This window comes from Plecotus auritus (genome assembly GCF_963455305.1).
Source record: "Plecotus auritus genome assembly, chromosome: 6".
Classification (NCBI taxonomy): Eukaryota; Metazoa; Chordata; class Mammalia; order Chiroptera; family Vespertilionidae; genus Plecotus; species Plecotus auritus.
In genome coordinates, this window is record NC_137773.1 from 37,666,938 (window position 1) to 37,691,633 (window position 24,696).

At 39.5% G+C, this 24,696-nt stretch overlaps 1 protein-coding gene across 2 annotated transcripts in view; it reads left to right on the top strand.

Annotated features, from left to right (window-relative positions):
* The window catches only part of FNIP1 (folliculin interacting protein 1), a 113,329-nt gene that overhangs the window by 63,008 nt on the left and 25,625 nt on the right, over positions 1–24,696 (top strand). The window contains exons 7-11 of one of the 2 annotated variants that reach the window (XM_080672878.1): positions 976–1,059; positions 2,230–2,301; positions 6,534–6,669; positions 15,178–15,379; positions 21,879–21,964. In XM_080672878.1, coding sequence (XP_080529004.1) covers positions 976–1,059; positions 2,230–2,301; positions 6,534–6,669; positions 15,178–15,379; positions 21,879–21,964 — 580 coding nt within the window. The remainder of the gene's footprint in view (positions 1–975; positions 1,060–2,229; positions 2,302–6,533; positions 6,670–15,177; positions 15,380–21,878; positions 21,965–24,696) is intronic. The other variant, XM_080672879.1, reaches the window with a different exon arrangement.

Sequence of the window (24,696 nt, forward strand, 5' to 3'; positions counted from 1 at the left end):
CATGCCCGAGTTGTGGGATCAATCCCCAGTGTGGGGTGTGCAGGAGGCAGGATCAGTGATTCTCTCTCATCATTGATATTTCTGTCTTTTTCTCCCTCTCCCTTCCTCTCTGAAGTTATTAAATATATATATATTTAAGAGTAACAGTAACCCAGCTGCTTGCTTCCAGGCTGTAATGTTGCTCTTTTTGGGTCTTTTAGACTATAATTTTCTCTTGGTCAAGTCTGTAGTTGCCAAGTTTTTTGAACAGCCTGGAGTCTGGCGCTGACCGACAGGCTGTATTGGTGGCCTGCTTCCTTAGTGGCTGATTCCTAGTCTAGGAAGTTTGTTTTTTTCCATTATGTTGTAACTTATTACTAGGTTGGAAAAAACTATTTTTATACTTATTTGTCAATAGGTTCCTTTTCTGTATTTGTTCTTTGTTGTATGTTGTGTTTTGTTTTCTAAGCCAAGCATTTAGGTGGTTTCTCCTTACTGCCATTGCAGGATAACACTGCCATTTTAAAACTGACTTTTAAAAAGATAAATTTATTTGGCAAGTGCCAACATATACAGATAACATAACTGTGCTTTTTTGGCTCTTTAAAAAGTTTGTTTAGGTGGTGAACACAATGCAATATACAGATCATGTATCATAGAAATGTACACTGTAACCTGTATGACCTTATTAACCAATGTCACCCCAACAAATTAAAAAAAGATTGTTTTATATTAGAAAGCATTGAACATTTAAAATAATTTTTACCTTATATAGAAGTTTATTTTTTTTATTTTATACAAACTTATTAGTAAATTGGCATGACATTATGTTTGCCATGACCAGAGGGAAACCATCCTGTTTCAAAAAAGTTTAAAAGTTTCTATTCATATATGTTGGTCTGCTTTTGTGCTGCTTTAGCTCACCTTTTATTCCTGATACACTGCAGCTTCTCTAACAGCTCTCTTTCACATGTATTTTACATTTTTGCCATGTAGGTCTTTCACAGTTCTGCAGCCCCAGGCGGGCATTCTCTGAACAGGGTCCGCTCCGCCTGATCAGGAGCGCCTCTTTCTTTGCAGGTTTGCGATGTGCGGTGTGGGTAGACTAGTTGGTGTGACCCAGTGGCTAGAATCTGTAGTTAAGCTGTGGAAACAAGAGAGTAAATAAATATAGAGGGTTTGGTTAAGAAAACATTGCTCAGGAAGTGCAAGAACATAATTTATTTCTACTGAATATGTTCTTGAAGTTTCCAGAAACTTTTATCAGTGGAATTGACATTGTTATGAATTTCAGTGTTTGTCACTTCTTATCTCATTATGTACTAATGACTTTAACTTTAGAATTCCAAACCAAATTTTAGTATAAATATTATAATCCGGTTAGAATTTCTAATGTGATACTATCTTGTTTCCATGGCTGAGTAGCTTTTGTACCATAGTTCACCAATTGCAGAAAATACCATATCTTATTATTATTGTAAAATTTCTGATCTACACTAATTCATAAGAATGATTTCTCTTGGAGCTAAGATTTAGATGAACAAGCATCATTATAATTGTTCTGTAGAAGGCATATTTGAGTATATTTGTTTATATCATTGTAGAGTGAGTGTGTTCATGCTTCAGTATTCAGGAAGTTGTATTCAATTTCTTATTTTAATTAATATTTACTTTCCTTACAAATATGAGATATGAACAGTACATATTTGTTATAGAAAATTTGGGAAATGTGATAATAGGCAAAAAATGTTAACCATCTGTCAGTCAGGAATAACCTCCCCCCCCCCCCCCCATTTTTAAAACAAAGTTGGGATCATACTATTCAAATAGTTTTCTTAAAATTTTTATTATGCAGATTTTTAAACATAAATTGTTACAGGCAGAATAATAGAGTGAACTATCATATGTCCAGCAGTCACCATTCTTACTATTCAGTAGCTTCCTTTTATAAAATTTAATACTATATTGTGAATATCTTGCTATGTCATTGAATATGCTTCTAAAATACTTATTTTAGTCACCCTTGCTTTATATATTATAGATTATTTTCATATTATATGTCAGATCATTAGATAGATCTTAAAGCTTGTTCAGCTGAGTAATAGCTCTTGGTGTTGGGTTTGTGCCATGCTATTGAAAAAATAAAGGAATGCAATGAGATGAGCATGATTGAGTTTGCTATTTAAAAGGAACATCGTCAATTTGAATAGCAATATATTTTATAACTGATAGTCTTGTCTTGATTCACAGTTCACAGCAATCCAATGGACATGCCTGGAAGAGAGTTGAATGAGGACAGAGACAGTGGCATAGCACGCTCTGGTAATGCCAGGTTCATGTATTAACTCATTTTTTTTTTATGAGATAATTGTTATCTGACACTGATTTTCTTTTTTATCTTTGCCTTTATTCAATTTTATGTATACAGCTTGTTATATTGATATTACAAGAGAATTTTAGAAACAGTAGAGAGAAATATATTAAATTTAAAATATTTCACTTATATTATTTAATGTGCCTGGTGGAGCATGGCCTAGATCATGCATGTCAAACTCAAAGGCTAACACAGGCCAAATAAAGAAGGTTTAAGTTTTTGTGGGCTGCAAAAAAACCCAAAAGCTTCAATTGTCGCAGAAACATAGGTTTATTTCAATAGAGTCATGCTGAATACAAAGGGCTGAAATAAATGAGTAATCATTAATGTAAAATAATAGAACATTCTAATTAAAATTAATATTTTTTCTTGAACATTACCTTACCTGACACTGAATAACTGCACAAATTAATAAGCGTAATGCAAATAAACCTATTTTTATTGTTCTCCCAAAGCTAAATATTTCCTGTTGCACACACCAAATAAGTCAGTACAAGACTAATGATGTGGCAATTGGATGCTAAAATATTCGCTGCTAGTATTAGTGGAGAGAAATAGTGTGCCTGCGTGTAAGACGTGTAAGGGAAATGAATGCAACACGAATATAGTAAGCAGTCATTAGAGAACGTTGTAGTTTGTTATTAATAATTATGTATAACAGGATATTGTAAAAATTAAGTTAAGAAATTTTTATTAAAATGTTTCTCACATACCGTTATATTGGTTGGGCCCCAAAAATATTCGTTGTGGGCCGTGAGCTTGACATGCTTGGCCTAGATGAATGTACATTAGCTTAGGCTTAGCCAGTACAAGAAAAAAAGCATTGCTCAAGAGACTGCTTAGATAGTATAGTAGAAAAACACATTGCTTATATCTGCTTATTCCTAACTAGAATTTGAATGGTTAGACTATCTCTTGCCCAGAATAACTTAAGCATTTTGAACTAATGTTACACTTTTTTTTTTTTTTTTCAAATGTAGACTCTTCCAAATTTGTCTCACAAACTTTTGTTGAAACAAGGTGAGGCTTAAAAAGAAAAGCCCAGATTCTACCTTAAGGAGCAGAGTCTAATGAGAGAACAGTCAGGACAATTATCTGTAATGGTTCATTATGTGATGTATTCTGTGCTAGACCCAGATAAAGGAAACCTAACAGCCTGGGCAAGGAACAGAGGGAAAATACTTGAGTTATGTCTTGAAAAATAATTAGCATTATCCAGGCAAAGGCACGGAAGAAGGATATTCCATTTAAAAGGAAACGTGTCTGTCAGGGCTCAGAGATCAGCATAAGTGAAAGGAGGAGTAATCTTAGGCTTGAGTTATTGTTAGGTGTGAGAAACTTTATTCACTGTGGTCATCCATGTGTGTCATCACATATGTCCCTGCTATCCAAATTGATTGTCCATACTTAACCATATATTGTAATCCCTACATTTGCATTAGAAAAATGAAGTCTCAAAAAAAATTTTCAGATGCCTGAACACTCTGATTTAGCTTAGAAAAAGTGTTAGGCATCCATATTTGAGAAACAAAACAACATGAAAAACTTCAATGCCTAATTCTGATGGATAGCTAGAGCTGAAAAACACTAATCTAATATGAAAAGCCTACATCTTTCAAATAATCTCACCTTTCATTTCAAATTCTATATTTTTGTTCTTTGGAACTAATTGAGAGAATATTTCTCTTAATACCCTTGCTTCTGTATTATATAGTTTTTTCTTCTGTGCCTGGAATTTAATTCCCATTATTTTATCCAGCATTTTAGAGGTGAGAATTTCATACCTCTATACTTCATTTTCTGCAGTTATAATTTGAAGGACCTAGCTAGATTGATCCGTAAGGCTTCTTCAAGCCATTAAATTCACATATGCCATTTTCTTTTTTTCTAATAGGATTATTTTTAATTTCAGAATTTGTAAAACATAGTTTTTCAAAATTTAGAGTAGCATTTGTTTTTTTCACTGAACCCATACCTACCTACATTTGTTATACATACCCAGTCTTACCTTAATTTACAAAGTTTTATGATACTAATTGATAAAATGTGATCTTTCAAGAAAGGAATTTAGAATTAATTCATTGGTGGTTCAGATGTTTGCATGGTAGTTAATGCCTCTCCCCTTTATCATTGAATTTGTCAGAGAATTTATATGAACAAATCTTTATAAGGTCAGTCTCTTAGTTTTCAGTCCTGGTATCTAACATATCATGTGGCATGTACCTTTTCATAGATGATAATAATAACTCCCTGTTTTAGATTACTTTATAAATTTTCAGTATGTGGTTATAATCATGAAGATGGAAATCTAAAAATATTGCCAAATGAAAAGCAAGCCCTTAATGTCTTTTTCTCTGTGGATCAAGTGGGAAGGAGAAGATCATTCCTAGCCCAAGGAAAAATAGAGTTGTAGTTTATTAAACCTAGGCAAGAAATAGAACTTTTAGATTGCAGAGAAGGGTTTTAAGAAGAGAATAATTCCCAGTTATGGGATTATCCTATCTAATAAAAGAGTAATATGCAAATTGACCATACTGCTACACCCACAAGCCACACCCACAAGCCAATCAGGAGTGAGTATGCAAATTAACCCAACCAAAATGGCTGCGGCCACAGAGCAAGCAGGAGGCTTGGGTTTCCCCGGCAATGGAGGAAGCCAGGCTTCCTGCACACCCTGGCCGGCCCAGGCCTCCGCTCAAGGCTACAAAGTTTCAATTATAGAAGATAAATAAATCCCAGATACCAGGGCCTCCGCTTGGGTTGCCGGGGGTGTGGCCGGCCTGCAAACCACCACAGGCCCCTCTCCCAAGCTGCCCCATGCCCCAAGGGAACCCCCACCCTGATCCAGGACACACTTCAGGGCAAACCAGCTGGCCCCCACCCGTGCAGCAGGCCTCTATCCTACCTAATAAAATAGTAATATGTAAATTGACCATCATTCCAACACACAAGATGGCTGCCCCCATGTGGATACAAGATGGCCGCCAAAAGATGGCCTGCAGCGGAGGGCAGTTGGGAAGTATCAGGCCAGCAGGGGAGGGCAGTTGTGGGCGATCAGACCAGCAGGGGAGGGCAGTTGGGAGGGACCAGGCCTGCAAGGGAGGGCAGTTGGGGGCTATCAAGCCTGCAGGGGAGGGCAGTTAGGAGTGACCAGGCCGGCAGAGGAGAGAAGTTGGGGGCGACCAGGCAAGGGCATTTGGGGGGGGGGGGGGGGACCCAGGCCTGCAGGAGAGAGCAGTTGGGAGGGACCAGGCCTGCAGTGGAGGGCAGTTAGGGGTGACCAGGCCTGCAGGGGAGGGCAGTTAGGAACAATCAGGCTGGCAGGGGAGCAGTTAGGCATCAGTCAGATTGGCAGGGGAGTGGTTAGGGGGTGATTGGGCTGGCAGGCAGAAGCGGTTAGGGGCAATCAGGAAGGCAGGCAGGCGAGTCAGCAGTCCTGGATTGTGAGAGGGATGTCCGGCTGCCCGTTTAGGCCTGATCCTCGAGGGGTCCCAGATTGGAGAGGGTGCAGGCTGGGCTGAGGGACATCCTCCCACCCGTGCACGAATTTCGTGCACCGGGCCTCTAGTAGCAATTATAACCACGGTGGCCTCTATTGGAATGTGTCTGTCAACCATTAGGATGCTCCAGAGAGCAGGTGATAGGATTTACCTCTTTTTTATTTTTGGATCTGGGTAGGTATAGTGGCCAAACATTTACAAGCTTGACTATCTGTGCACAAGTTATCCATGAGTATTTTTAAGTGACATCTTTAAGTGACATTTAGACACTTATTTTTGTTCTTAAAATCCAACTATAGCATTAAAATTGCTACAGCATTAAAATTGAAACACATAATATTTCTTTTTCTTTAAGGACTAAGGGTTCAGCTAAGCTAGAGGGTAGTCTCATGGCCAAAGAGATAAGAAATAATGCTTTGTTTCACAGTAGTATTTTCTTATGGGGTAGGGCTGGGGAAAGCATGTCAAGATGGATTGTCCAGAGTCTCTTGCCAACACACTGTTAAAATACGATTTTTCTTTTCTGGGACGTTGTTCCAACAGTTATGTTATTAAATGGACATTTTAGAGACTCATGAAGCAAAATGGAAAATTTGAGTCACTGGCTCTTAAATTTGTTGAAATTTGTCTTTTTGCTTAGTAGTAATTGACTTGTACTTGTTCTCTTTCTGATTTGACAGCATCTCTCAGCAGCTTGCTTATTACGCCATTTCCCTCCCCAAATTCCTCACTTACCCGAAGTTGTGCCAGCAGCTACCAGAGACGTTGGAGACGCAGCCAAACAACAAGTTTGGAGAATGGGGTATTTCCTAGATGGTAAGTTGGAACCTTCAATTTATATAAATAAGATTGAATAGCTCTTTAAACATACTTTCGTATGGGTTTTAGAGATTGGACTCACATTTTATGTATTTTAAGTTTGGAACTTAAAACTTTTAAAAATGTATCTTTATTGTTAGGAGTATTACAGATGTTCCTTTCCCCCTTTTCTCCACTCATTGCCCCCCCCCATTTGGCTCCTGCCCAACCCCAGGCCTTTACCACACTATTGTCGGTATTCATGGGCTATGCATATATGCATATAAGTTCTTTGGTTAATTTCTTCCCACCACCCCTTCTTTCTCTTCCCTCTGAGATTTGTCAGTCTGTTACACGCTTCCAAGTTTCTGGATCTATTTTTGTTTGCCAGTTTATTTTGTTCATTAGATTCCCCATATAAGTGAGATCATGTGATATTTGTGTTTTTCTGCCTGGCTTATTTTACTTAGCATGATAATCTCCAGGTCCCTCCATGCTGGCTCAAAGGGTAAGAGATCCTTCTTTTTTACAGCTGCCTAGTATTCCATTGTGTAAATGTACAACTTCTTTTTTTATCCACTCATGTGCTGATGGGCACTTGGACTGTTTCCAAATCTTAGCTATTGTAAATAACACTGTTGTGAGCATAGGGATGTAGGTATTCTTTCTGATTGGTGTTTCTGTCTTTTTAGGATATATGACTTGAAGTGGGATCACTGGGTCAAATGGCAGTTCCCTTTTTAATTTTTTGAGGAAGCTCCGTACTGTTTTCCATAGTGGCTACACCAGTCTGCCTTCCCACCAGCGGAGTTCAAGGGTTCCTTTTTCTTCACATCCTTGCCAGCACTTATTGTTTGTATATTTATTGATGGTAGCCATTCTGGCAGGTATGAGGTGATACCTCTTTGTAGTTTTAATTGGCATCACAGATGATGAGTGACGTTCAGTATTTTTTCATATGTTTCAGTGCCACCTGTATGTTCTTTTTGGAGAAGTGTCTATTTAGGTCCTTTGCTCACTTTTTAATTGGATTGTTTGTCTTCCTTTTGTTGAGTTGTATGAGTTCTTTATTTTAGAGATTAATCCCTTATCAGATGTATCATTGATGAGTCCCATATAGTGGACTCCCATTTCATTTTGTTGATGGTTTCTTTTGCTGTGCAGAAGCTTTTTAGATTTAAGTAGTCCCATTTGCTTATTCTTTTCCTTTATTTCTCTTGCCCTACTAGATGTATTGGTGAAAATTCTGCTACGTGAGATGTCTGAGATTTTGTTGCCTATGTTTTTTTCTAGGATTTTTATGGTTTCATAACTTATATTTAAGTCTTTTATCCATTTTGAATTTGTTCTTGTCAGTGGTGTAAGTTGGTGGTCTAGTTTCATTTTTATTTTTATTTTTTTTGCATGTTGCTAATTTTCCCAGCACGAATTACTGAAGAGACAGTCTTTACTCCAGTGTAGGCCTTTGTCTCCTTTGTCAAATATTTAATTGAGTGTAATGGCTTGAGTTGATTTCTGGGTTCTCTAGTCTGTTCCATTGATCTATATGCCTATTCTTGTGCCAGTACCAGGGTGCTTTGATTACAGTGGCTTTTTAATGTATGATATCAGGTGTTGTGATTCCTGCAATGTTGTTCTTCTTTCTCAAGAGTGCTGCGGCTATTCGGGGTCTTTTTTAATGCCATATAAATTTTTGGAGTATTAGTTCTAGATCTGTTAAATATGCCATTGGTATTTTAATAGGGATTGTGTTGAATCTATAGATGGCTTTGGGTAGTATGGATATTTTAATGGTGTTAATTCTTCCAGCCCATGAACACAGTACATGCCCTAACCGGTTTGGCTCAGTGGATAGAGCATCGGCCTGCGGACTGAAAGGTCCCAGGTTCGATTCCGGTCAAGGGCATGTACCTGGGTTGTGGGCACATCCCCAGTAGGAAGTGTGCCGGAGGCAGCTGATCAATGTTTCTCTCTCATCAATGTTTCTAACTCTCTATCCCTCTCCCTTCCTCTCTGTAAAAAATCAATAAAATACATTAAAAAAAACAACAAAAACAAAACAAAACACGGTATATGCTTCTACTTATTTCTATCTTCCTCTATTTCTTTTTTTCGGTGTTCTATACGTTTTCTGAGTACAGGTCATTTACCTCCTTAGTTAAATTTATTCCTAGGTATCTTAATTTTTTGTTGCAATGGTAATGGGATTGTTTTTTTAGTTTCTCTCTCTTTTTTTTAAAAAATAAATCTTTATTCAGATTATTACAATTGTTTCTCCTTTTTCCCCCCATATAGCTCCCCTCCACCCGGTTCCCACCCCACCTTCTGCCCTTACCTCCCCCGCCACTGTCCTCATCCATAGGTGTATGATTTTTGTCCAGTCTCTTCCTGAACCCCCCATACCCCTTTCCCCCCGAGAATTGTCAGTCCACTCCCTTTCTATGCCCCTGATTCTATTATATTCACCAGATTATTCTGTTCCTCAGGTTTTTAATTCACTTGATTTTTAGGTTCACTTGTTGATAGATATGTATTTGTTGTTCATAATTTTTCTCTTTACTTTTTTCTTCTTCCTCTTCTTTAAGAATACCTTTCAGCATTTCATGTAATACTGGTTTGGTGGTGATGAACTCCTTTAGCTTTTTCTTATCTGTGAAGCTCTTTATCTGCCCTTCAGTTCTGAATGATAGCTTTGCTGGGTAGAGTAATCTTGGTTGTAGGTTCTTGCTATTCATCACATTGAAAATTTCTTGCCACTCCCGTCTGGCCTGCATAGTTTCTGTTGAGAAATCAGCTGACAGTCGTATGGGTGCTCCCTTGTAGGTAACTAACTGTTTTTCTCTTGCTGCTTTTAATATTCTCTCTTTGTCTTTTGCTCTTGGCATTTTAATTGTGATGTGTCTTGGTGTGGTCCTCTTTGGATTCCTTTTGTTTGGGGTTCTGTGCGCTTCCTGGACTTGTAAGTCTATTTCTTTCACCAGGTGGGGGAAGTTTTCGGTCATTATTTCTTCAAATAGGTTTTCAGTATCTTGCTCTCTCTCTTCTTTTTGCACCCCCATAATTCTGATGTTGGTACGCTTGAAGTTGTCCCAGAGTCTTCTTACACTATCTTCAACTTTTTGGATTTTTTTTTTTGCTTTTTGCTTTTTCGGTTGAGTGTTTTTTGCTTCTTTGTATTTCAATTCTTTGACTTGATTCTTGTGTTCCTCTAGTCTGTTTTTGGGTCTCTGTATAATATTTTTTATTTCAGTCAGTGTATGTTTAATTTCTAGTTGGTCCTTTTTCATATCTTCGAGGGTCTCGTTATATTTATCGGCCTTTTCTAGGATATTCTTGAAAAGCCTTATAACCGTGGTTTTGAATTCTATATCCAGTCGTTTGTTTTCCTCCATTTCTTTCATTTGTGGTCTGTTTCTTTGATGCCGCATTTTCACTGCTTCCCTGAGTTTGTAGGGTAAATTTGTGTGCTAGGTTTCCTATATGGCCCAGTGGGTCAGCCTCCCCAGTTAACCTGAGGTGGACACTCTTGGTGCACCCCTTTGTGGATTGTGTGTACAGCCTTGTTGTAATGAAGTCTTGATTGTTGTTGGTATCACTGGGAGGAATTGACCTCCAGGCCAGATGGCTGTAAGGATCAGCTGTGTCTATGCTGGGAGAAGTTCGGTGCTAGAGACAGCCTTATAGGATTAGGCTTGCCAAATTGTAATAGCCTCTATGCTCAGCTTGGATGGGGTGGAGTCTCAGGGCGGAGCAGACTGTCTTGGCTTCCCGTCAGCCTTGCCCTTGCGCGCACTCGTAGACCTCTGCCTTCCCCAGCTCCCGAGTCTCTGCCCGAGAGTCCAGACTCCCCCCGTAAGAGCGTGGGTCCCCAGAGGCTCGCCCGGAACTGGGGTTCAGTGCAGTCAGAACTGAGGTTCAGTGCGGTCGGGGGCTTCCTTCCCCTTACACCAGAGAAAGTCAGCCAGGCTCTCAGCCGCCCTTCCTCTCTGTGCGCACAAAGACCCTTTGCCGTACCTCCAATTCTCTGTGAGCTTTTCTCTTTCCTTCTAGTTGTAGAATTTCCACTCAGCCAGCCTTCCTGTGGTTCTGGATGATGTTCGTTTTGTCTTTTAGTTGTAGTTTTGAAATTGTTGTGCGAGGCAGCCGTTTAGGTGCTTACCTATACCGCCATCTTGGTTTCTCCTAGTTTCTCTTTCTGAGAATTCACTATTAGTGTATAAAAATGCTATAGATTTCTGCATGTTAATTTTGTATCCTGCTACTTTGACGAATTCCTTTATTAATCTAGTAGTTTTTTGGTAGAGTCTTTAGGGTTTTCTATGTATAATATCATGTCATTTGTGAATAATGACAGTTTTACTTCCTCCTTTCCAATTTGGATGCCTTTTATTTCTTCTTCTTGTCTGATCTCTGTAGCTAAGATTTCCAACACTATGTTGAATAAGAGAGGTGAAAGCAGACATCCCTGTCTTTTACCTGTTCTTAGGGGGAAACACTTTTAGTTTTTGCCCATTGAGTATGATGTTAGATGTAGGTTTGTCATATATGGCCTTTATTATGTTGATGTATGATCCTTTTATTCCCACTTTGGTGAAAGTTTTTTTCAAAAATGGGTCCCAGGCCTGGCCAGTGTGGCTAAGTGGTTGAGCGTCAACCTATGAACCAGGAGGTCAGGGTTTGATTCCTGGTCAGGGCACATGCCTGGGTTGTGGGCTCAATCCCCAGTCTGAGGCGTGCAGGAGGCAGCTGATTAATAATTCTCTCTCATCATTATGAGATGAGATGTTTGTCTTTTTCTCCCTCTCTCTTCCTCTCTGAAATCAGTAAAAATATATTTTTTAAAATGGGTGCTGGATGTTGTCAAATGCTTTTTCTACTTCTGTTGATAATGATCATATGATTTTTATCTTTCATTTTGTTTATCACATTTATTGATTTAAGAATGTTGTACCAACCTTTGCGAGGGCTGACCAGCAGACCTTGAGCAATGGATGAATGATTACTCTGACACAGGTTTGCTGTGAAAGAGAGTGCTAAGGGATTGCCTGGCTAAAGGAACTAGACAGCCTTGATCGCCTGCCTCTTCAGGCTTTTATTGTAACAGCAGTTTGAGATAAACTTTATCTTTTAGATACAATCAGTAGGGTAAGTAATCTTGGGAGGACGATGTGTCTGCAATGTCCTTTAAGCAAGGACACCTAAAAATTAAGCATAAAGATTCCGGTAAAATCCCCAAGGGTCAGCACGTACACAGACTTGTTTGGAAAGGTCAAGGAACAATTAGGCGTAGCTGCCTTTGGCCAACTCCCCTAAGTCAGAATTTGGATAAAGGGGCAGCCGCCTTCAGCCTACTTCCCTTTTTGGAATTTCGTCCTTACAGACTTTCTAACCAAGTCTCCTGTGCTCCCTGACACCAACCTTGCATCCCGGAAATAAATCCCACTTGGTCATGGTGTATTTTTTTTTTGTTTTTTGTTTTTGATATATTGCTGCATCTGATATGCTAATATTTTGTTAAGGATTTTAGCATTTATGTTCTTCAGGGATATTGGCCTGTAATTTTCTTTCTTTGTATTGTCTATCTGGTTTTGGAATTAGGATAATGCTGGCCTACTAAAATTAGCTTTGAAATCTTCCTTCCTCTTGAATTTTTTGGAATAGTTTGAGGAGGATATAGGTGTTCATCGTTGTATGTTTGATAAAATTCCCCAGTGAAACGGTCTGGTCCAGGACTTTTGTTTGCTTGGACTTTTTTGACCACTGCTTCAATTTCTTTAGTTGTTATTGGTCTGTTCAGGTTTTCTGATTCTTTGTGATTGAATTTTTGAAGATTGTATGTTTCTAGGCATTTGTCCATTTCACCCATGTTTTTTGGCATATAGTTGTTCATAGTATTTTCTTAAAATCCTTTGTATTTCTGTGGTTTCAGTTGTTACTTCACATCTTTTATTTCCAATTTTATTTATTTGAGTCTTCTCTCTGTTTCTTGATGAGTCTGGCTAAAGGCTCATCGATCTTGTTTATCTTTTCAAAGTACCAGCTCTTGGTTTCATTGATCTTTTGTATTGTTTGTAAATCTATTGCATCATTTTTTTTCATTGTGGTAAAGTATGCATAACATAAAATTTACCATTTTAACCATTATTAGATATATAGTTCAGTGGCATTAAGTACCTCCACATTGTTGTGCAACTATTCATGTCCAGAACTTATCTCTCCAAACTAAAACTCTGTACCCATTAAACAATAATTAACCCCCATTCCTCCTTCCTCTTAGTCCCTGGAAATCACCACTCTATTTTTTGTCTTTATGAATTTGACTATTCTAGATACTTCATATAATTGGAATCATATAATATTTGTCCTTTTATGTCTGGCTTATTTTACTTAGCATGTCTTCAGGGTTCATCCTTGTTGTAGCATAAATCAACATTTCATTTTCTTTTTTATCTGAATAATAGTCCATTATATGTATATACCACATTTTGTTCGTTCATATTCATCTGTTGATAGATATTTGGGTTGTTTTCACTTTTTGGCTATTGTGAATAATGCTGATATGGACATGGCCATGTGTACAAATACCGGGTCAAGTCCCTGCTTTCATTTCTTTTTGGTCTATACCCAGACATAGAATTGCTGGATTGTATAGAATTCTGTGTTTAAGTTTTGAGGAATCACCATAATGTTTTCCACAATGGCTGCACCATTTTGCATTTCTACCAGAAAAGCACAAGAGTTTTAGTTTCTCTACATCAAGCATGTCAAACTCAAATACTAAAATGCGCCAAATAAATAAGGTTTAAGTTTATGTGGGCCACCAAAAAAAGCTTCAATACTCATAGAAATGTAGGTTTATTTCAATATAGATATGCTGAATATAAAGGGCTGAAATAAATGAGTAATTGTTAACATAAAACAATAGAACATTTTAATAAAATTAATATTTTTTCTTGAAGATTAACTCACCTGACACTGAATAACTGCACAAATTAATAAGCGTAATGCAAATAAACGTATTTTTCTTGTTCTCCAAAAGCAAATATTTCCTGTTGTGCGCACCAAACAAGTCAGTACAAGACTAATAACGTAGCAATCGTCTTCTAAAATATTCACTGCTAGTATTAGTGGAGAGAAATGGTGCACCTGCGTGTAAGGTGTGGAAGAGAAATGAATGCAACACGATTATAGTAATCAGTCATTAGTGAACGTTGCAGTTTGTTATTAATAATTATGTATAACAGGATACTGTAAAAATGAAGTTACAAAATTTTTATTAAAACGTTTCTCATACCATTATATTAGCTGGGCCCCAAAAATATTCGTTGTGAGCCAAGAGTTTGACATGCTAGCTCTACATCGTTGCCAATTGTTGTTTTCTTTTCTTTTCTTTTTTTTTTTTTTATCATCACAGCCATCCTAATAGGTGTGAAGTGTTATCTCATTATGGTTTTGATTTGAATTTCTGTAATGCCTAGTGGTGTTAAGCATGTTTTCATGTGCTTATTGGCCATGTGTATTTCTTCTTTGGAGAAATGTCTATTCAAGTGTTTTGCCCATTTTAAAATCAGGTTATTTTTTGTTGTTGAGTTGTAGGAATTATTTATATATTCTGTATATCAATTTCTTATCATACAAATGCTTCGCAAATATTTTCTCCCATTCCATGGGTTGCCTTTTTATTCCTTTTAAAAACATTTTAAATTTATTTTCTTAGAGAGAGGGAGGGAAAGAGAGAAACATTGATGTGAGAGAGAAACATCTATTCAGTTGCCATACCCTACCAAAAATCAAACTGGTGACCTTTTAGTGCATGGGGTGACGCTTAACCAACAGTTTTTAATTTTTATGTAGTTCATCTCTTCTTTGTTTTGTTGCCTGTGCTTTTGGTGTCTTACCCAAGAAATGATTGTCAAGTCCTTCATAAAGCTTTTGACCCTCTGTTTTCTTGTAAGAGGTTTATAGTCTTAACTCTTCTGTTAGGACTTTGATCCATGTGCTGCATAATTTGATATGTCAGTTTTTCCTGTTTGTATTTTGGCAAGATAATTCATGCTTGAAAGGTGGTGTGATTTTTTTTTTTTTTTAGTCTATGTTAAGTACAACTATAGATAATGAAGCTTCTCCTTTATTTACCCCCTGTATTCCTTCATCTTTGATTTTACTCCTTTAATCAAAAGAAGAAACAAGTAGATTCTAGAACAGTGAAGAGGTTGTATCAGACTCATCTATAAACCTTAAAATTCAGGCATATTTAGGTTAGTTCTGAATTGGGATTATCTATATTTTAGTGACTTTTAGTTAAACCAAAGTGTTCCTACTCTGACTCTTAAAATTTCTTATTAAAATTTGACCATGAAGGACTAGCCAGTAGATTTATGAATGAAATTTACAATTGATAGGAATTTTTAGATTTACTTGATAAAACAGAAGGCCTTTAGTTTGCCTACATTTAATTAGCAAGGGGATAGAATTGAAAATTCAATTATTTTTATATATTTTTTAATAAAAATATTTGTTTTTAAGGTCTATAGAAGAAAGCTTTAATCTATCAGATGAAAGCTGTGGCCCTACCCCAGGAATTGTGAGAAAAAAGAAGATTGCAATTGGGGTAATCTTTTCATTATCCAAAGATGAAGATGAAAATAACAAATTTAATGAATTTTTTTTCTCACATTTTCCTCTGTTTGAAAGCCACATGAACAAATTAAAGAGTGCAATAGAACAGGTAAGCATAGTCATGTTGTTGGTTTGTTTATATCTTTTATTTTTCTTTGAATCTTATTGTTCTGTTTAAACATTGTTTATTTATTTGACACAAAAATTAACAGGTACTATGCATATACCCTACAAACTGCTCTGGGAGATGCAAAATAAACATTAACTCTTTAAGGAGCTTACTGCCTAATAAAAGACCTAAAGGCATTCATCCATTCATTCAATAAATAAATATTTGAGGGCCTATAATGTGTCAGGCAGTATTCTAGAAACTAAAGATAAGATGTGAAAAAAAGTGACACTCCTGACCTCATGGGACATCAGCTGAACATATAAGCTACTAGATGGGATTAAGCCCTGTGGAGAAAAATTAAACAGAAAAAGATTTATAAGAAGTGATGGGTGGAAGGATTGGTAACTTTTAGAGGCTAGTCTGGAAGGCTCCTGATAAAATTACATATGGTCCAGAAATATGAAGGAGATGAGCTACAACTGTCTGAGAGGAGAATGTTCCAGGCAGAGGCAAAGGTCCTGTGTTAGGAGTAAGCCTGATGCTTGATCAACAGGAAAGAGGCCAAAGTGACTGGGTTAGAAGGCAAGATAATATAGGGCCTTATAGGGCTCCCTTGTAAGAGCATTGTCATTTACTCTTAAGAGAAATGGGAGACTATTGGGGTGTTTGAGTGGAAGAATGACATTATATGTGAGGATCACTCTAATGCTGGTGGAGAATAGATTTCTAGGAGCAAAGATAGATATTGTAGGACCAGTTAGGAGGTTATTGGCATAATCTGGATAAGAGATAATGGATACTCAAACCAACTTAATGATGAAATTGGTGAGACATGGTTGGATTCTGGACATATTATGAAAAACAGAGCTAATGAGATTAGCTGATGGGCTGAATTGGGGTGTAAGATAAAGAGCAATAGATGTTGACTCAAGAATTTTATTTGAGCAATAAGAAGGATGGACTTGCCAGTACTAAAATGGGGAAACTACAGGTAGAAAGTATTTGGCAGCAGAAGATTAGAGGTTTGTTTGAGATGCCTCCTGGACACCCAGATGGTTTTTTATACATCTAGAATTTAGGGAAAAGGTCCGCGCTGGACAGTAAGGAGAGAAGAGAGGAGCAGAGATCCTAGGCCTGATTTGTGGAGTATTTCAGCAGTTAACATTTGAGGAGAAGCGACTGAGGATTGGCCATTCAAGTAGGAGGAAAAAGGAGAGAGTATTTTTGGGGGATAGGGGCAGGGATCCAAGTGATGAAAGTGATTTAAGAAGGCACAAGTGATCAATTACTGCTGATAGTATATAATAAATTTTCATAAAGTAGAAAATTATAAATACAAGATAGAAAATAAGGATACCTAAAAAGGGAGAACAAGCCAAACTTTTTTTAGGAGTTCATAGGAAAGAAGTGGCAGGCACTATTCTAGAAACTAAAGATAAGATGTGAAAAAAGTAACACTATTGGGATGACGTTTCATTTGGGCTGCATCTTAAAGCAGCGGTCGCCAACCTTTCGGACCTCATGGACCACCAGTTGGCAACTGCTGCTCCAACTATTTTTTTAAACCAGTGGTGGCCAACCTTTTGGAACTCATGGCCCACCAGTGGTCCGCGGATCACCGATTGGCGACCGCTGTCTTCAAGCATATGTAGGATTTTTTAAACAAAAACTTATAGCAGAATAACAAGAAAAATTGATATCCTTGCCACCCAAAGATAATTCATTAATGTTTTGCTGGAAGTCTTGTCCAGGCCTTTTCTATGTATACTAGAGGCCTGGTGCACGAAATTCATGCACGGGGGGTGTGTCCCTCAGCCCACCCTCTCCAATCTGGGACCCCTCGAGGGATGTCCGACTGCCCGTTTAGGCCCAGTAGGATCGGGCCTAAATGGGCAGTCGGACATCCCTCTCACAATCCAGGACTGCTGGCTCCAACTGCTCACCTGCCTGCCTTCCTGATTGCCCCTAACTGCTTCTGCCTGCCAGCCTGATAACTCTCTAACCACTCCCCTGCCAGCCTGATTGATGCCTAACTGCTCCCCTGCCAGCCTGATTACCCCTAACTGCCCTCCCCTGCAGGCCTGGTCACCCCTGAAGACCTGGTCACCCCTAACTGCCCTCCCCTGCAGGCCTGGTCACCCCCAACTGCCCTACCCTGCAGGCCTGGTCCCCCATCCCCCAACTGCCCTTCCCTGCAGGCCTGATCGCCCCCAACTTGCCTCCTCGGCTGGCCTGGTCACCCCTAACTGCCCTCCCCTGCAGGCTTGATCACCCCCAACTTCCCTACCTTGCAGGCCTGGTCCCTCCCCACTGCCATCCCCTGCTGACCTGATCGCCCCCAACTTGCCTCCCCTGCAGGCCTGGTCCCTCCCAACTGTCCTCCCCTGCTGGCCATATTGTGGCGGCCATCTTGTGTCCACATGGGGGCAGCCATCTTGTGTGTGGGTGTGACAGTCAATTTGCATATTACTCTTACTAGATACGATACACGGGAGGGGGCCAGCTGGTTTGCCCTGAAGGGTGTCTTGGATCAAGGTGGGGGTTCCCTTGGGGCGTGGGGCGGCCTGGGCGAGGGGCCTGTGGTGGTTTGCAGGCCGGCCACGCCCCCCGGCGACCCAAGCGGAGGCCCTGGCATCTGGGATTTATTTATCTTCTACTAAAGGCCCGGTGCACGAAACTCGTGCATGGCGGGGGATGTCCCTCAGCCCAGCCTGCACCTTCTCCAATCTGGGACCCTTCGAGGGATGTCCAACTGCCCGGTTAGGCCCAATTGCCCCTAACTGCCCTCCCCTGCCGACCTGGGCACGCCTAACTGCCCTCCCCTGCAGGCTTGATTTCCCCCAACGGCCCTCCCTTGCAGGCCTGGTCCCCATCAACTGCTCTCCCCTGCATGCCTGGGTCCCCCCCCAACTGCCCTTCCCTGCAGGCCAGGTCGCCCCCAGCTTCCCTCCTCTGCTGGCCTGGTCACCCCTAACTGCCTTCCCCTGCAGGCTTGATTGCCTCGAATTGCCCTCCTTTGCATGCCTGGTCCTTCCCAACTGCCCTCCCCTGCTGGCCATCTTGTGGCGGCCATCTTGTGTCCACATGGGGACAGCCATCTTGTGTGTTGGAGTGACAGTCAATTTGCATATTACCCTTTTATTAGATAGGATAATTGAAACATTGTAGCCTTGAGCGGAGGCCAGGGCCGGCCAGGAAGCTTGGCTTCCTCCATTGCCGGGGGCAACCCAAGCCTCATGCTCGCTCCAGTTCCGTGGCCGCCGCCATATTTGTTGTGTTAATTTGCATACTTGCTCCTGATTGGCTGGCGGGCGTGGTTTGTGGGAGTAGCAGAGGTACGGTCAATTTGCATGTTTCTGTTTTATTAGATAGGATTGTACTTTCACTTCATTCAGATTGTGCTATGTCCATGTTGCTTTAATTACATGCCTATTTAAAAAAACTCATTATTGTAACACATGCCTTTCTCTTGTCATTATTAATTGTTCTTAAATATGTTTTAGTCACTTTTCCTTAGCATAAGTAACAAATTTTCTATTACGCCATTTCTACTTTCTCATAATTATAGCTACAGTATAGTTAACATATTGGTGAATTTTCCAGATTATTTTTCAGGAGAAATTCCCAGAAGTTGAACCAATGAATCAGTGGGTATAACTAAAGTTCTTAATCCCTGTGAACAGTATGCAAAAAGGAGATGGCTGGAAGAGTTAATGAATACAGATCTCAAAGAATCTAGAATGCTTGAGAGACGTTTTGACTTTGTTTTTAAGGCTGTCTCCAAATTGTGCTTCATGAAGATTAATTTGGCAGCATGTTTAAAAGAGACTAGAGTAAAAGGCTGGAGATGGGAAGACCAGTTAGAGTAGTCTAGAAAGCAGAGGGTGCGTTTCAGGAACTTAGTAGTGAATAAGAATCATTTGCCTCTAGAGAGGACAGTGATATTAGTTTATTCACATTAAATCTGTCAAAAGACAAATAGGTCATTAGCAATGCTTTCTTTTTCTTTCTTTCACAGAACAAATGAATAAAGACCATTTTCACTTTTTCAGAAATTAGGCACTGGTGACATTTTATTTAGTCAGCTTCTGTCTCTTTTGGTAGTCTGTTGTTGCCAAAGTCAATTACACATAATATTGAGCTGTGGTTGAACTGACCTTTTAAGTTACTGGGAGATGTGTTTCAAGCTTTGTATAAAACTTGAAGTGTTTAGGCACTATAGAACTCATTACGGATGACTTTTCAAATGGTTAAATGCTTTGACAATCTTTAACCTAAAGTCTATCTATCCTATATAACAAAGAGGTAATATGCAAATTAACCCTCATGCCCTCACAAGATGGCTGCCTATGACCAGGCCGGCATGGGGGGTTAGTGAGGGATGACCAAACGACTGAACAGCAGGCTACGTGTGGTGACCAGGCCAGCGGGGGGCGGGGGGCATGAGGGGTGACCAGGCCGGAAGGGGGGGACAGTTGGGGGCAACTAGGCCAGCAGTGGGGAGAGAGTTAGGGGCGACCAGGCCGGCAGATGGGGGGAGTTGGGGATGACCACGTCGGCGAGGGTGGGCAATTAGATGTGGCCAGGCCAGTGGGGGGGGTGCAGTTGAGGGCGACCAGGCCAGCAAGGGGGCAGTTGGGGGCGATTAGGCTGGCAATGGGGGCAGTGAAGGGCAACTAGGCCGGCAAGGGGCAGTTGGGGGCAACCAGGCCGGCAGACGGGGGGGACAGTTAGGGTCGACCAGGCCGGCACACAGAGGCAGTGAGGGGCAATCAGGCCGGCGGGGGGGGGGGGCAGTTAGGGGCAACCAGGCAGGCAGGCAGGTGAGCAGTTAGGAGCCAGAGGTCCAGGATTGTGAGAGGGATGTCCGACTGCCGGTTTAGGCCCGATCTCGGGATCGGGCCTAAACCGGCAGTCGGACATCCCCCAAGGGGTTCCAGATTGGAGAGGGTGCACTCTGGGCTGAGGGGAACCCCTTTCCCGTGCACAAATTTCGTGCTCCAGCTCTATTTTATATATAAAAAAGCCTAAGCGGCCAGACGACTGGTCGACTGGTCGACTGGTCTCTATGACGTGCACTGACCACCAGGGGGCAGATGCTCAATGCAGGAGCTGCCCCTGGTGGTCAGTACGCTCACACAGCCAACCTCCTGTGGCTGGCCAACCCTCCCACGGTCCTTTCTCCCAGCCAGCCAGCCCCGATTGGCCCTAATACGGCTGGCTGGCCAACCTCCCGCAGTCCCTCCCCTCAGCTGGCCAACTTCCTGCGGTCCCTACCCCTGGCTGGCTGGCCAACCTCCCATGGCCTTGATCAGCCCTGATCACCGGCCAGGCCAAGGGACCTCACCTGCGCACGAATTCATGCACCGGGCTTCTGGTATACTTATAGTTGTCTGGATATTTATTTAAGTTTAACATCTCATTTCTTATTAAAGCTGAAAGATAAGGCTATATAAATGAATACTTTTATATAAATTTATAGAACTTAATTTGAAAAGTTCTACAGTTGTTAATTAATGGTAGAATATAATAAACACTAAACCATTCAAAAAATTTATCTTCTGGAGCCAGTTTAAACAGTCACTTTTTTTTTTTTTTAATGTAAAGCTGTGGATTTTGTTTCTGGCACCTTGGATATTCTTTTGAAGTTTGTACTACCTTTTGAGATCTGTGATTTAATTAAACATTTCTATTGCTGGTAAAATTAAGGAAGAACACTTCTCAATTCTATCTAAAAAAATTCACTTCTTTATAAATTGGTAGTCTATCGACAGTTTGTAAAAACAAAGTAAGTTTCACTTTTACCCTATGAAGGTTTTTGATATACATGAGCATGATTTATGGCTGAAGTAGTATGATCTTCTCTTAGATATATGTTAAACTATTTAAAAATTAATTTATAGTTATTTAATGCAGAATACATCATCTTTTTAAAATCTACAAAATTACCGAGTTGTGGGTTTTTTTTAATATACACAGACTAATCCTGATCCCTTTTTTCTACTTAAAGCAAGGCTTTTCAACCTTGGCTAAACATGTTTTAAAGAAAACAGATATTACTAACTTAAGATATCTTTCAGTAGAATCTTTATATTTCAGATCTTAAAAAGTAGTTTTTCTTAACACAACCATTTGTGAAATATTAGAGAAAACCATGAGCTATTGTTACTGAGTTATCATTGTGTCCTGTTCTACTTGAGAAAAAAAGTTTTATGTAAGCCAGAAACTGTCAACATCAGTTTCTTTGTGTGTTGAGATTCTGTGATTTGATAGTTACCATAAGAGATTTAACACTTGAAAATTTTGAGTTTTGTTGTAGTCATTAATGACCTTAGTGTATAAAAGAAAGCCACTGTAAATATGTATGTCTTCCTTACATTTTTCTAGGTAAAAATGGTGGTAGAGTATTGTGGAAATATATGACTTTGTCTTTCACTTTCTTCCCCATATTTTACCCATGATGAGTATAAGAATTAACTATTTGATTGCTTTCAAGGCCATGAAAATGAGCCGGAGATCAGCTGACACCAGTCAGAGGAGTTTGGCTTATAATCGAATAGTTGATGCCCTAAATGAATTCAGGTACATATTCTCCATGTTCTCATAATATAGAGTTGTTTTGCAGTGTACACAAAAAGATTTATTTGTATTCTTTGACTTATTTCTGATAAAATTTAATTTTTTAAATTATTTTCTTCCATTGTCAAAGGATAGTATAATTCTGTAACCTATTGGCTCCTAAGTTATTAAATATTAAATGTGCTTGGGATTGAGGCACATTAGTGAGCCATCAGCAGTGTGATTTTTAGTATTGGACCATTAGACAAGCTAATATGACCAGAAGAGACCCTTATTCCAACAGAAATGTGCTTTGTCCTCTGTTGGGCTGTTAGATGTAGGGACTAGTTGTTATTTAACCAGTGATAGTAATCAGATGTTCTTGGATACATGGACTACAAGGATACATGGATATAGTGAATATGAATTTGATGTTGCAAGTAACTGTTGCTTGATCTTTTCTCTATATAATGGCAAAACAAATAGTTTTTCTTCTGCCGTATTTTCTCACACAACAAAGTTTGTGCCTAAAGCTGCAACAACTGCTTGTAACTGCTCTCATTATGGCAAGCAAACATATTGCATACGAACTTATGTTAGGAATCACAAAGTGACTGATGTGTGTCTCCCTTTGAGAGAATCATTTCAGGACTACTTCATCCTCTCATCCACTTAGTCTTTTCTCCTTTAGTCTGGAGAGATAATATAGACTTTTTGCTTATTTGCCTAAGAATCCTGCAATATTGTTTCTGAGTTTTACATTTTGCAGCATTGCAAGGTAATGAATCGTTGCCCTTGAACTTGGAGCTATTACTTACATTATTGGATTACAGTTCCTTTCTGCAGTCACAAGCTTTGTGGCAGAAGGCCAAGAGTCCCTATTTGAGCTCCGAGGTAACATTGTCATTAGAGACCCAGCTGAGGTTACCAGAATAGTAAATATTGTCATAAGACTCATTCCATTTAGAAGATTGATCTTGCTCTTAGGTTATAAACAGTATTTTTATTTAAAACAATTGAATTAAATACTTGCAAGTTAATTGCTTTGGTAATAAGGAAGTATGAATGGCCTAGCCTTATAATTTTAAGATTGCCTAGAATTTAAAACATGTATAAGTTATAAAATCATTGAAAATATATATCATGATTGAGTATCTTTCCTTTTATATTAGTGTGATTATTTTACTTTAGTCACTGTGGAAATCTGAAAGACTGTGTAAGTTAACTAAGCATTCTTACAATATCTAAAAAACTTTATAAACTAATAATTTAAAAAAATATATTTTTATTGGTTTCAGAGAGGAAGGGAGAGGGAGAGAAAGATAGAAACATCAGTGACGAGAGAGTATCATTGATTGGCTGCCTCCTGCACACCCCACATTCGGGATTGAGCCTGCAAATCAAGCATATGTCCTGACCAGGAATCGAACTGAAGGCTGTCTGTAGAAGTACTCTAATGTGTAGAGTTGATCCTCATTATTTATGGATTCTGTATTTGTGAATTCATTACTTGCTAAGATTCATAACCCCATTATACACTCAAAATGCTTTTACGATCATTTGTGAACATGCACAGAGCAGTGAAAAATTTGAGTGGCCTTACACACACATTCCCAGATGATATCGAACAAGACAGTGCTCTGTGTTCTTATTTCAGCTCTTATTCTTTATATATATGCCCTTCTATATTTCCTTTTATATATATATGTCCTTTTAGACATATACACTGAGTGGGCAGATTATTATGATCTCTGAATGCATAATAATCTGGCCACTCTGTATATCCTATATCAGGGGTCCTCAAACTTTTTAAACAGGGGGCCAGTTCACTGTCCCTCAGACTGTTGGAGGGCCGGACTATAGTTTAAAAAAAAACTATGAACAAATTCCTATGTGCACTGCGGGCCCGGGACGAGTCGGCTGCTAAGCAGGACAGGCAGCGGCACCCGGCGGGCTGGATAAATGTCCTCAGCGGGCCGCAGTTTGAGGACGCCTGTCCTATATAATAAAAGGCTAATATGCAAATTGTCCCCTCGACCAGGAGTTCGACCAGCAGGCAGGCTGGCCAACCGCCCATGTCCCCTCCCCCTGGCCAGGCTGGCTGGACCCCACCCATGCCCGAATTCATGCATCGGGCCTCTAATATATATATAAACACACACTGAGTGGCCAGATTATTATGCGTTCAGAGATCATAATAATCTGGCCACTCAGTGTATATGAATGTGTATATATAGTACCAGTTTGTTTTGCATTTTATGCTTTTTGTTAGTGATTTTGCTCTTAAAAATGGCCCTGAAGTATTGTGCTGAAATGCTGACCAATGTTCCTAAGTGCAAGAAGGCTGTGATGTGCCTTACAAAGAAAAATACATGTGTTAGGTAAGCTACATTCAGGCATGAGTCATTGTGCTGTTGGCTGTGAATTCAATGTTAATAAATCCATATAGAACAAGATTATGTATTTATGGGTTGGCAAAAATGTTGTGACCCAAAGGTTCACAAGAACTTTAACCCTATACTTCCCCTAGGAACAGTGACTCAGTGTTCACATCATTATTGATGTGACTGTAGAATATTACTGCAAATAATGAGACTATCATGCTTAATTTTAAAACTAAGTGGTTATTAAAAATTACAATTAGATGATTTTTAAACTAGGTGGTTATTTGAGACCAGAAAAATTAATGAATTTTGGGTAGTTGAGAAGAGGAAGGAAATGATTCACATGTATACAGAAGTTCTGAAACCTAGAGA